The following is a 13,060-nucleotide window of genomic DNA, read 5'->3' on the forward strand; positions in this document are numbered from 1 at the left end:
TAAAAAAGAAAATTTATCGAAATTTTTTTTCTATTAAAAAAGAAAATTTATCGAAATTTTTTTTCTATTAAAAAAGAAAATTTATCGAAAATTTTCTATAAAAAAGAAAATTTATCGAAATTTTTCTATTAAAAAAGAAAATTTATCGAAATTTTTCTATTAAAAAAGAAAGTTTATCGAAATATTTCTATTAAAAAAGAAAATTTATCGAAATTTTTCTATTAAAAAGAAAATTTATCGAAATTTTTCTATTAAAAAAGAAAATATATCGAAATTTTTCTATTAAAAAACAAAATATATCGAAAATTTTCTATAAAAAGAAAATTTATCGAAATTTTCTATAGAAAAGAAAATTTATCGAAAATTTTCTATAGAAAAGAAAATTTATCGAAAATTTTCTATAAAAAAGAAAATTTATCGAAAATTTTCTATACAAAAGAAAATTTATCAAAAATTTTCTATAGAAAAGAAAATTTATCAAAAATGTTCTATAGAAAAGAAAATTTATCGAAAATTTTCTATAGAAAAGAAATTTATCGAAAATTTTCTATAGAAAAGAAAATTTATCGAAAATTTTCTATAGAAAAGAAAATTTATCGAAAATTTTCTATAGAAAAGAAAATTTATCGAAAATTTTCTATAGAAAAGAAAATTTATCGAAAATTTTCTATAGAAAAGAAATTTATCGAAAATTTTCTATAGAAAAGAAAATTTATCGAAAATTTTCTATAGAAAAGAAAATTTATCGAAAATTTTCTATAGAAAAGAAAATTTATCGAAAATTTTCTATAGAAAAGAAAATTTATCGAAAATTTTCTATAGAAAAGAAAATTTATCGAAAATTTTCTTTAAAAGAAAATTTGATCGAAAAAAAAATAGAATTTATGGAAAATTTTCTCTAAAAGGAGAATTTATCGAACATTTTCCGTAAAAAGAAAATTTATCGAACATTTTTTATAAAAGGAAAATTTCTCGAAACTTTTCTATAAAAGGAAAATTTCTCGAAACTTTTCTATTAAAAGAAAATGTATCGAAACTTTTCTATAAAAAGGAAATTTATCGAAACTTTTCTATAAAAAGAAAATTTATCGTAAATTTTCTTTAAAAAAAATGTTCGATTTTCCCTCAAAAGAAAATCTATCGAAAATTTTCTCTGAAAAGAAAATTTATCGAACATTTTCTCTAAAAAGAAATTTTAGCGAACATTTTTTATAAAAGGAAAATTTATCGAAACTTTTCTATAAAAAGAAAATTTATCGTAAATTTTCTTTAAAAAAATGTTCGATTTTCTCTAGAAAGAAAATTTATTGAACATTTTCTGAAAAAAGAAAATTTATCGAACATTTTCTTTAAAAAGAAAATTTATAGAATATTTTCTTTCTTCTCTCTTTAGAAAGAAAATTTATTGAACATTTTCTCTAGAAAGAAAATTTATCGAAATTTTTCTATAAAACGAAAATTTATCGAAAATTTCCTATAAACAGAAAATTTAACGAAAATTATCAAACATTTTCTACAAAAAGAAAATTTATCGAATATTTTCTATAAAAAGAAAATTTATCGAGCATTTTCTCTAGAAAGAAAATTTATCGAACATTTTCTCTAGAAAATACATTTATTGAATATTTTCTCTAAAAAGAAAATTTATCGAACATTTTCTCTAGAAAGAAAATTTATTGAAAATGTTCTCTAAAAGGCTAATTAATGGAGCACTTTCTCTAAAAAAAAAATTATTGAAAATTTTCTATAAAAAGAAAATTTATTAAAAATTTTCTATAAAAAGAAAATTTATTAAAAATTTTCTATAAAAAGAAAATTTATTGAAAATTTTCTGTAAAAAGAAAATTTATCGAAAATTCCCTATAAAAAAATAAAATTTATTGAAAATTTTCTATAAAAATAAAATTTTTCGAAAATATTCTACAAAAATAAAATTTATCGAAAATTTTGTACAAAATGAAAACTTTCTACAAAAAGAAAATTTAACAAAAATTTTCCATTAATTAATTGCATGAAATATGAAAAAACCTATAAAAAGGACATTTGTATCCTTTGATCCAGCTCACCAAATATTAATATTACAGAAAAAAATTAGAAACGTTTTCTCGGCCTTAGGGGCCACCCTAATGTTTATCATTATAAATTAGTTCCACGAGTCATACATAGCTCTTGACAATTCCATGAACTCCTTCTTCAACCAGGAAATATAATACTCAACATTTTCAAATCTCTGTCAAACATTTTATAATTAATCAACTACCATTTAAAGTAGATTAATTATTTCCAACAACAAGAATTATGGAAATAATTTTCAACACACATTAATCAACTAAATGCACTTACAAATTTTGAAGTGTGTATGTATGTGCCATTCTAAAAATATTTGTGAAAAATCAACACCATACGAAAAACAAATAAATAAGCAAGAAAAACTCTAAAAGAAAAAAATCCTAAAACTGAGTCACTAGTTTATACAACTTAAAAATAATTTTTAGTTTAATTTTTCATTTTCTTAAAAAAACAACAAACATTTGGCGGCACCCACTAACTCAAGCATGGTTGCAACATACATACATATGTATGCAGTATGACATGATCATACAACATTATTGCAGCAAACGTCATCATCGTCATTATGCAAACACTTTACTCTTAGATTGTTTTCCACTTAAAATTCAAATAGAAAAAAATCTAAAAATATTGTAGAATGAACGAATGAATTATAAAGTGAAATATGTACTTTCAATAATACTGCTACTTAAATCGAACAACACTCTTCTTCATTAAATATTCCTTCTGTCATGAATTGTGCCACAAAATGGGGCAGGAAAATAAAAATTACTCAAACTGTAGGCAGAGTAGAGTAGAATTAAGAAATTATGACAACTCGTATAAACTCCAAGCAAAAAAGTAAGAAAGTATAGTGATGACATGGCCGACCATATGATCCCCTATAACAGTAGCTATTTATACGAAATCAAGATTATTAATAGATTTATGATTATTTTTTATGGAAAAATAAAATTATTTAGAAATATTCCATTAAATTCCAAAGTATTGTATCAAAAGACTAGTGGATGAATGTCCTCCCACTAGCCTAATGTAAGGTATAAAGAAACCACATTATGAAAGCTGAACAAGACCCCTAAGGAAATTGAAAAAAGAAAAAACTCAAAGTGTCATTTAAAGAAAAAAATTTACTTGGCTGCTGTATTATTAAATATTTCATTATTTAATTTAGGGGAAAAGTAAAATAATGTTTAAAAAACTCCACATGTTTTCATGTATATTTTCTACGTTTTATGACTAATGTTTTGTTGCAACTTCATTGGTGACATTGTTGTCATCATAGTATTATTGTTGTTGCTAAGTGAATTTTTCTTTACCAATACACAATAAAGTTCAATGATACCGTAATGCTTCATTACACTTCAGCACTTGAGTATGGCAATACATACAATTTTCTTGCATTCTAGTGAAGTGTCTATTAAAAGAACAATGTTTCTTACTTTGTTTGCAGCAAGAGTGGAGGTGTTTAAATTTTAATTGTCATATTATAAACAACATCCTTGATTTGACATTTCAATGTCTGCCATTATTAATTAAAATGGGGAGAAAAGTAAATCATTTAAAAATAAGTTGAAGAAATGATGTCGATCGATTGACATCCAACTCAAGAATTAGCTCATCTTAAATGAACAGCTTTTTGAGGAATTTATAAATGTTTTTGAGACATTTACTCTGAATTCCAGAAGGAGAAGTGGATTTAGCGATGTCCGTCTATCTGACCGTATGTTTGTTGCAATCAATCATAGAGTTTTTGCCAAAGTTGCAACTAACAAACAAACTAACGATCGAACTAACTAACTAACTAACTAACTAACTAACTAACTAACTAACTAACTAACTAACTAACTAACTAACTAACTAACTAACTAACTAACTAACTAACTAACTACTACTAACTAACTAACTAACTAACTAACTAACTAACTAACGACTAACTAACTAACTAACTAACTAACTAACTAACTAACTAACTAACTAACTAACTAACTAACTAACTAACTAACTAACTACTAACTAACTAACTAACTACTAACTAACTACTACTACTAACTAACTAACTAACTAACTAACTAACTACTAACTAACTACTAACTAACTAACTAACTACTAACTACTAACTAACTAACTAACTACTAACTAACTAACTACTAACTAACTAACTAACTAACTAACTAACTAACTAACTAACTAACTAACTAACTAACTAACTAACTAACTAACTAACTAACTAACTAACTAACTAACTAACTAACTAACTAACTAACTAACTAACTAACTACTAACTAACTAACTAACTAACTAACTAACTAACTAACTAACTAACTAACTAACTAACTAACTAACTAACTAACTAACTAACTAACTAACTAACTAACTAACTAACTAACTAACTAACTAACTAACTAACTAACTAACTAACTAACTAACTAACTAACTAACTAACTACTAACTAACTAACTAACTAACTAACTAACTAACTAACTAACTAACTAACTAACTAACTAACTAACTACTAACTAACTAACTAACTAACTAACTAACTAACTAACTAACTAACTAACTAACTAACTAACTAACTAACTAACTAACTAACTAACTAACTAACTAACTAACTAACTAACTAACTACTAACTAACTAACTAACTAACTAACTAACTAACTAACTAACTAACTAACTAACTAACTAACTAACTAACTAACTAACTAACTAACTAACTAACTAACTAACTAACTAACTAACTAACTAACTACTAACTAACTAACTAACTAACTAACTAACTAACTAACTAACTAACTAACTAACTAACTACTAACTAACTAACTACTAACTAACTAACTAACTAACTAACTACTAACTAACTAACTAACTAACTAACTAACTAACTAACTAACTAACTAACTAACTAACTAACTAACTAACTAACTAACTAACTAACTAACTAACTAACTACTAACTAACTAACTAACTACTAACTAACTAACTAACTAACTAACTAACTAACTAACTATCTAACTAACTAACTAACTAACTAACTAACTAACTAACTAACTAACTAACTAACTAACTAACTAACTAACTAACTAACTAACTAACTAACTAACTAACTAACTAACTAACTAACTAACTAACTAACTAACTAACTAACTAACTAACTAACTAATAACTAACTAACTAACTATGAAGAATATGAAGTTGGGCTCTTTAGTAATTTCATTGACAAACAATAGTTTTCAACCAGAACAAGTAAGAATTTGTAGTCGGGCATAGTCAACCATATGATACCCTATACCTATGTTGATTATTTTTTGTAATAATAAAGTATTTAATTTTTACTTTAATTCAGAATTATTTCATCTGTTGACAGAAAAAAATGGGTTAATATGGTCCTATCCTTATAAATTCTGTTATACGTATTTACTCCTACATTAAAGTTATTTAACAACACGAAGAGACTCACTACGAAAATCTGCAGTATCATTAATACTTATATAAAACTATGTTTCGCATAATAATGTACCGGTTTTAAACCATTTTGAATTCTATGGGTCAAAAGATGAATATGTGCCAAATTTCATGCGAACAGACAGACAGACGGACATAGCTAAATCGATTCGTAAATACAAAATAAAATAAGAGTACCTAATAGTAATGCAGATGGTATGCAGTACTCATTGAAAAGTAAGTTCATGTATAAGTACAAATCATTACCGAGTTTTTGTTGGTCTGTTTGCTTTATTGCAATTTCACTGAGATCCACTAATTTGTATTTTGACACAATATTCAATGATTTGTGTTTGAACATTATTTTTACTTTCTTCTTTTAATAGATCAATAAAATTTTAACAAGAAATATACAAACAAATTTTTAAAATTTTTAAAGAATAATATACATTAAAGTACTGTATAAGTAAAAAATTATATTTTGCAAAAAAACAAACACACACAAACATCAAAATTATTCTAGTTGGCCCGCAGCCAACTCATTAAATAAAATCTACAAAAAAAAATAAACAAAAAATGTCACTTCCATAATCTTTAAGGCCTAAAAATATTTGGGATTTAATCGGCTAAATCATGGGAGAGGAAAAAGTATGTATGATTAGTTCAAGATGTCATAGGTAACACATAGAGACTAACAGGAATATTAAAATTATATAAAAATTTAATATAGTTCAAGTTTTAATTATATTGTTCAAATGGATAAGGTCCACATTTTAGGAATTGAAAATTAAATAGAAATTACTGGATTGTTTTTATCACCTCTGCCAAGTTCAACCCCTTAACATCTGTTGAAAATTTTAAAAATATTACTCATAAAAATTTAATAAATTTTCCTAATAAATTATTTCTTTTTATGTGCAAAAGTAATATAATTTCTTTAAATAAAATTATAATTAATATTTCGTTTGCAACAATGATGCAAGCACATCTTTAAGGCAGCTGTATAAATACTGTAGTCATTAATTATTGCGAAAATTCAAAAAATTATCTTAAATGCCCAAATTTTAAAACCAAAATAAATTCCTTTAAAACTTTATTCAAAAAATTCCTTTATTTTCCCCATTAACTCCGGTCATTGCTCCTTTTTTTTTTTTGAAGAATAAATCCAAAAAAGTTGTTGAAATAAATGTCATCTCAACTGCATGAACACAACATCCTATAAAACTGCCACCTACATGTGTGCGGCGGCAGTGCATATTATACCAACAGTCAGTTGTTGAACTGGTGTTTTTGACTTTTATATGAGTTTTTTTTTGGTTTTGTTTGCCACTAAAAATAAATTTAAATATATATTTGCCACAAAGTTTGTTTTGTTGTTCCGCCCGCCACATGCAACAAAAAATAAACAACAACAAAAACTAATTGTTTAGGTTAGTTTTATATTATTTATAATGTTTACTTATTTACACGTACTGTTTGTAAAAAAACAACGACAACAAACAACAAGTGTAATAATTTTTTATTTAAAAGCAAAAAAAAATACAGACACTTACAGTCACCAACACTCAACACATGATTTTAATGGTTGTTCACCCAGCAAACATTTTAATAAGATAATATACCTAGTCTATGTCTAGTCTATAGTCTAGTCTATAGTCTAGTCTATAGTATCTATAGTCTAGTCTATAGTCTAGCTAGTCTAGTCTATAGTCTAGTCTATAGTCTAGTCTATAGTCTATAGTCTATAGTCTAGTCTATAGTCTAGTCTATAGTCTAGTCTATAGTCTAGTCTAGTCTAGTCTATAGTCTAGTCTATAGTCTAGTCTATAGTCTAGTCTATAGTCTAGTCTATAGTCTAGTCTATAGTCTAGTCTATAGTCTAGTCTATAGTCTATAGTCTAGTCTATAGTCTAGTCTATAGTCTAGTCTATAGTCTAGTCTATAGTCTAGTCTATAGTCTAGTCTATAGTCTAGTCTATAGTCTAGTCTATAGTCTAGTCTATAGTCTAGTCTATAGTCTAGTCTATAGTCTAGTCTATAGTCTAGTCTATAGTCTAGTCTATAGTCTAGTCTATAGTCTAGTCTATAGTCTAGTCTATAGTCTAGTCTATAGTCTAGTCTATAGTCTAGTCTATAGTCTAGTCTATAGTCTAGTCTATAGTCTAGTCTATAGTCTAGTCTATAGTCTAGTCTATAGTCTAGTCTATAGTCTAGTCTATAGTCTAGTCTATAGTCTAGTCTATAGTCTAGTCTATAGTCTATCTATAGTCTAGTCTATAGTCTAGTCTATAGTCTAGTCTATCAGTCTAGTCTATAGTCTAGTCTATAGTCTAGTCTATAGTCTAGTCTATAGTCTAGTCTATAGTCTAGTCTATAGTCTAGTCTATGTCTAGTCTATAGTCTAGTCCTATAGTCTAGTCTATAGTCTAGTCTATAGTCTAGGCTATAGTCTAGTCTATAGTCTAGTCCTAGTCTATAGTCTAGTCTAGTCTAGTCTATATCTAGTCTATAGTCTAGTCTAGTCTATAGTCTAGTCTAGTCTATAGTCTAGTCTAGTCTATAGTCTAGTCTAGTCTATAGTCTAGTCTAGTCTAGTCTAATAGTCTAGTCTAGTCTATAGTCTAGTCTAGTCTAGTCTATAGTCTAGTCTAAGCCTATAGTCTAGTCTAGTCTATAGGCTAAGTCTAGTCTATAGAGTCCCTATCTATAGTCTAGTCTATCCTATAGTCTAGTCTATAGTCTAGTCTATAGTCTAGTCTTAGTCTAGTCTATAGTCTAGTCTATAGTCTAGTCTATAGTCTAGTCTATAGTCTAGTCTATAGTTTAGTCTATAGTCTAGTTTAGTCTATAGTCTAGTCTATAGTCTAGTCTATAGTCTAGTCTATAGTCTAGTCTATAGTCTAGTTTATAGTCTAGTCTATAGTCTAGTCTATAGTCTAGTCTATAGTCTAGTCTATAGTCTAGTCTATAGTCTAGTCTATAATCTAGTCTGTAGTCTAGTCTATAGTCTAGACTATATAAGATCACATTTTAATATTATATTTGAAAGTAAAATATCGAAATATTAAATTTCTGATTTCCCTTTGAAAATGTTTGCTGGGAATTTCAATGTTTTCATTTGAGAGTGTGTAATTCTTTTCACGCACTTTACTTTAATTAACCTGAATTTATTTTTCACTGCATGGAGTATTTCCTCGAAAGAGTCAAGTGAGAATTTTGCATTCTATGCCAAAACTTATATAAATATTTCATCTCCCTCATAAAAATAAGAAAATTATGAAATTATATAAAATATATGTATAATTTCCTGGTAGGAACACTAAATTTTCTAGAAACTGGAACAAAAAGTGTTATAAAGGGAAAGAACGGGAATTATTGTGGGTTTTTCTTTAAAAAGACGAAATTAACGTTAAATGCTTTTTTAAGCTCAAAAGAGATAAAGAAGATAATCAAAATCTACCCTACTGTAAATCAACTTTAAAAAATTAACTTTATTCCCTTACATTATCAGAATATATTATTAACAATTTGACTACAATTGTTATGAAGTTGCTCATAAACAAACAACTAAGCTCATTCAATTTAATTAAAAATGTTAAATTCCAACACAAAATTTATAAAAATATAAATAAAAAAAATCAAATAAATTGCCAAATAAAATTGTCACTTACCACATTATTTGTATTTTAAATGCTAAATCCATTTGTTGATTTAACCAATATAATTGGTTAAAATTAGTTGGAATTTTAATTTTAAAATTCGTTAAATTTATTTTTTTTAGGAGAAAATGCCAAATAAATTACTCTTTTGGGGGGGGGAGAAATTATTACAACTGTAAATAAAATAACAAAAATTAAATATAATTAAAATTTTTAAAAAGTTATTAGGAATTTTATGTAATTAATTTGTCAAAACTTAATTAAAAATTTAATGACACCTAATTAAATGTATAACCGAGCATATGAATATATTTAGAGTAAAAGCTATCCCTTGCACATTTGGTAAAAGATAATAGAATATTCATATATAAAAGTATCACTACTTGAAGAATTTATTAGATTCATTCAGACCATTTAACTATTTCTAATGCATGTATTCCAAACAAGGACGAATATGTTATCAGTTTTCTATTTCTGACCATTGACACACCATTTTGAATACATATGTATATATTTTCAAATATTAAACGTATTTATTATTGATTTATGAACCATTTCAATAATTCATTGTACACATTTAGCCAAAAAAACATTCTTGTTCTAAATATGTGTGTTGTCTGTTAGTACAACAAACACACTATAATAATGTATTTTATATGTTTGTGTATTTAAAATGTGGTTGAACACATAATTTACATTATCTACTAAATAACACTCATAGACACTCAAAACAACAACTACTATAATGCAGACAACAAACGTGGTTATAATACAAGGAAAACTTTTATCCTTTCATTCTGTTAGCCAACCAGCCAGCTAAATAGGCATCCTGCGAACAACCACTTTCAACCACTTAATAGTGAAACCGTAACATTTACAGGAACGAATTAAAAACTAGTCACACGTACTTATCGCACACATTTTAACTATTAAAAGAAACAACAATAACACAACAGATAAACAGTTGGGTTATAATATTGCGTTTAGCACAAAGGATAGGTTTCTAAGTGTGATAAATGTTAGTTTTAGTTAAAGGTTTAATTCTTTTCGATTGGCTTTTTGGATTGGAACACACATACTAGATTCAAATACTCTTAAGTTGCTTAGTTATTGATATTATGTTTATAAATATTGTAAAAAAATGGGACATATATTTTTGTTAAATATAGATTTCTAAAATTTATATAATTATGCAGTCCTGCTTCTAAATATGAGGATAAAAGTATAACCCAGCAAAAAATTAAAATAAACAACAATTTTCACTGTGCTTTATTAAGTAGAATATAAAAAGGCTATAGTCCAGTCTATCCTACAGTCTATAGACTAGTCTATTGTACAGTCTAGTCTATAAAATAGTCTATAATACAGTCTATAGTCTAGTATATAGACAAGTTTATAGTCCAGTCTATAGCATTTTCTATGAACTATTCCAGTCTATAGTCTAGCCTATAGACTAGTCTACAGTTCGGTCTATAGTCTAGTCTATAGTCTAGTCTATAGTCTAGTCTATAGTCTAGTCTATAGTCTAGTCTATAGTCTAGTCTATAGTCTAGTCTATAGTCTAGTCTATAGTCTAGTCTATAGTCTAGTCTATAGTCTAGTCTATAGTCTAGGTCTATAGTCTAGTCTATAGTCTAGTCTATAGTCTAGTCTATAGTCTAGTCTATAGTCTAGTCTATAGTCTAGTCTATAGTCTAGTCTATAGTCTAGTCTATAGTCTAGTCTATAGTCTAGTCTATAGTCTAGTCTATAGTCTAGTCTATAGTCTAGTCTATAGTCGTCTCTAATCCAGTCTATAGTCTAGTCTATAGTCTAGTCTATAGTCTAGTCTATAGTCTAGTCTATAGTCTAGGTCTTAGTCTAGTCTATAGTCTAGTCTATAGTCTAGTCTATAGTCTAGTCTATAGTCTAGTCTATAGTCTAGTCTATAGTCTAGTCTATAGTCTAGTCTATAGTCTAGTTCTATAGTCTAGTCTATAGTCTAGTCTATAGTCTAGTCTATAGTCTAGTCTATAGTCTAGTCTATAGTAGTAGTCTATCTAGAGTAGTCTATAGTCTAGTCTATAGTCTATTCTATAGTCTAGTCTAGTCTAGTCTATAATCTAGTATATAGTCTATATAGTCTAGTCTGTAGTCTAGACTAGTCTATAGTCTAGTCTATAGTCTAGTCTATAGTCTAGTCTATAGTCTAGTCTATAGTCTAGTCTATAGTCTAGTCTATAGTCTAGTCTATAGTCTAGTCTATAGTCTAGTCTATAGTCTAGTCCATAGTCTAGTATATAGTCTAGTCTATAGTCTAGTCTATAGTCTAGTCTATAGTCTAGTCTATAGTCTAGTCCATAGTCTAGTCTATAGTCTAGTCTATAGTCTAGTCTATTAGTCTAGTCTATAGTCTAGTCTATAGTCTAGTTTATGGTCTAGTCTATAGTCTAGTCTATAGTCTAGTCTATAGTCTAGTCTATAGTCTAGTCTATAGTCTAGTCTATAGTCTAGTCTATAGTCTAGTCTATAGTCTAGTCTATAGTCTAGTCTATAGTCTAGTCTATAGTCTCGTCTATAGTCTAGTCTATAGTCTAGTCTATAGTCTAGTCTATAGTCTAGTCTATAGTCTAGTCTATAGTCTAGTCTATAGTCTAGTCTATAGTCTAGTCTATAGTCTAGTCTATAGTCTAGTCTATAGTCTAGTCTATAGTTAGTCTATAGTCTAGTCTATAGTCTAGTCTATAGTCTAGTCTATAGTCTAGTCTATAGTCTAGTCTATAGTCTTAGTCTAGTCTATAGTCTAGTCTATAGTCTAGTCTGTAGTCTAGTCTATAGTCTAGTCTATAGTCTAGTCTATAGTCTAGTCTATAGTCTAGTCTAAGAGTAGTCTATAGTCTAGTCTATAGAGTAGTCTATAGTCTAGTCTATAGAGTAGTCTATAGTCCAGTCTATAGTCTATTCTATAGTCTAGTCTAGTCTATAATCTAGTATATAGTCTATAGTCTTGTCTATAATCTAGTCTATAGTCTAGTCTATATTCTAGTTTATGTCTAGTCTATAATCTAGTCTATAGTCTAGTCTATATTCTAGTTTATTGTCTAGTCTATTGTCTAGTCTATAGTCTAGTATATAGTCTAGTCTATAGTCTAGTCTATAGTCTAGTCTATGGTCTAGTCTATGGTCTAGTATAAAGTCTAGTCCATAGTCTAGTCTATAGTCTAGTCTACAGTCTATTCTACAGTCTAGTCTACAGTCTATTCTACAGTCTAGTCTTTAGTCTAGTCTAAAGTCTAGTCTAAAGTCTAGTCTAAAGTCTAGTCTATAGTCTAGTCTATAGCCTAGTCCCAGGCCTTAGTCTTTGGGTATATCAAATCACCCCCTTTATCTAGCATATTTTACCGTATTTCCTTTTAATCTCATTTCTAAAGAAGATTTTCAATAAAAAACATTTAACCAAATACTATTAATAATTCCTTTTATTATACAGGAAGAGTTGCGTATTAATATCACTCTGGGCCAAGCAATTCCTTATACCCTCAAGAAAATACCAAAAATATATTAAGTGAATTAGACCTTTAAAGGGTTATTTTGGCAAATTTTCTGCCAAAAAATTAATATGTTGTGTCAGTAACACATGTTTTTTTAGAATCAAATTTAAGAAATCGTATTGATTTTTAAAGATTATTTTGAAAAAAATACACAACCAGGATTTTATTAATGAATTATGCATGCAATTTTTGATATGTGTCAATAAATCATGGATAGATTTTTTTTAAACCTTTTTTTCAAATAACCTTTGAAATAAATGCAGGATTTTGTTTTTAGGGTTTTGGGGTGGTTCACACATATTTTATGCTCTGCTTAAGATATTTTGCCTCAATTATGGAATTTTTTGTTAGTAGCATAT

The 13,060-nt window shown here is 27.1% G+C and overlaps 1 protein-coding gene across 1 annotated transcript in view; it reads right to left on the bottom strand.

The window, feature by feature from the left end:
- The window catches only part of LOC119600907 (collagen alpha-1(XVIII) chain-like), a gene marked incomplete at its 3' end in the record, with an annotated part of 366,468 nt that overhangs the window by 298,823 nt on the left and 54,585 nt on the right, over nt 1–13,060 (bottom strand). The window contains exon 3 of the mRNA XM_037951492.1: nt 9,184–9,344. Coding sequence (XP_037807420.1) covers nt 9,184–9,215 — 32 coding nt within the window. The remainder of the gene's footprint in view (nt 1–9,183; nt 9,345–13,060) is intronic.

This window comes from Lucilia sericata, unplaced genomic scaffold, assembly GCF_015586225.1.
Source record: "Lucilia sericata isolate MDLA Ls3-8-SP2 unplaced genomic scaffold, ASM1558622v1 Contig000127F_arrow, whole genome shotgun sequence".
NCBI lineage: Eukaryota > Metazoa > Arthropoda > Insecta > Diptera > Calliphoridae > Lucilia > Lucilia sericata.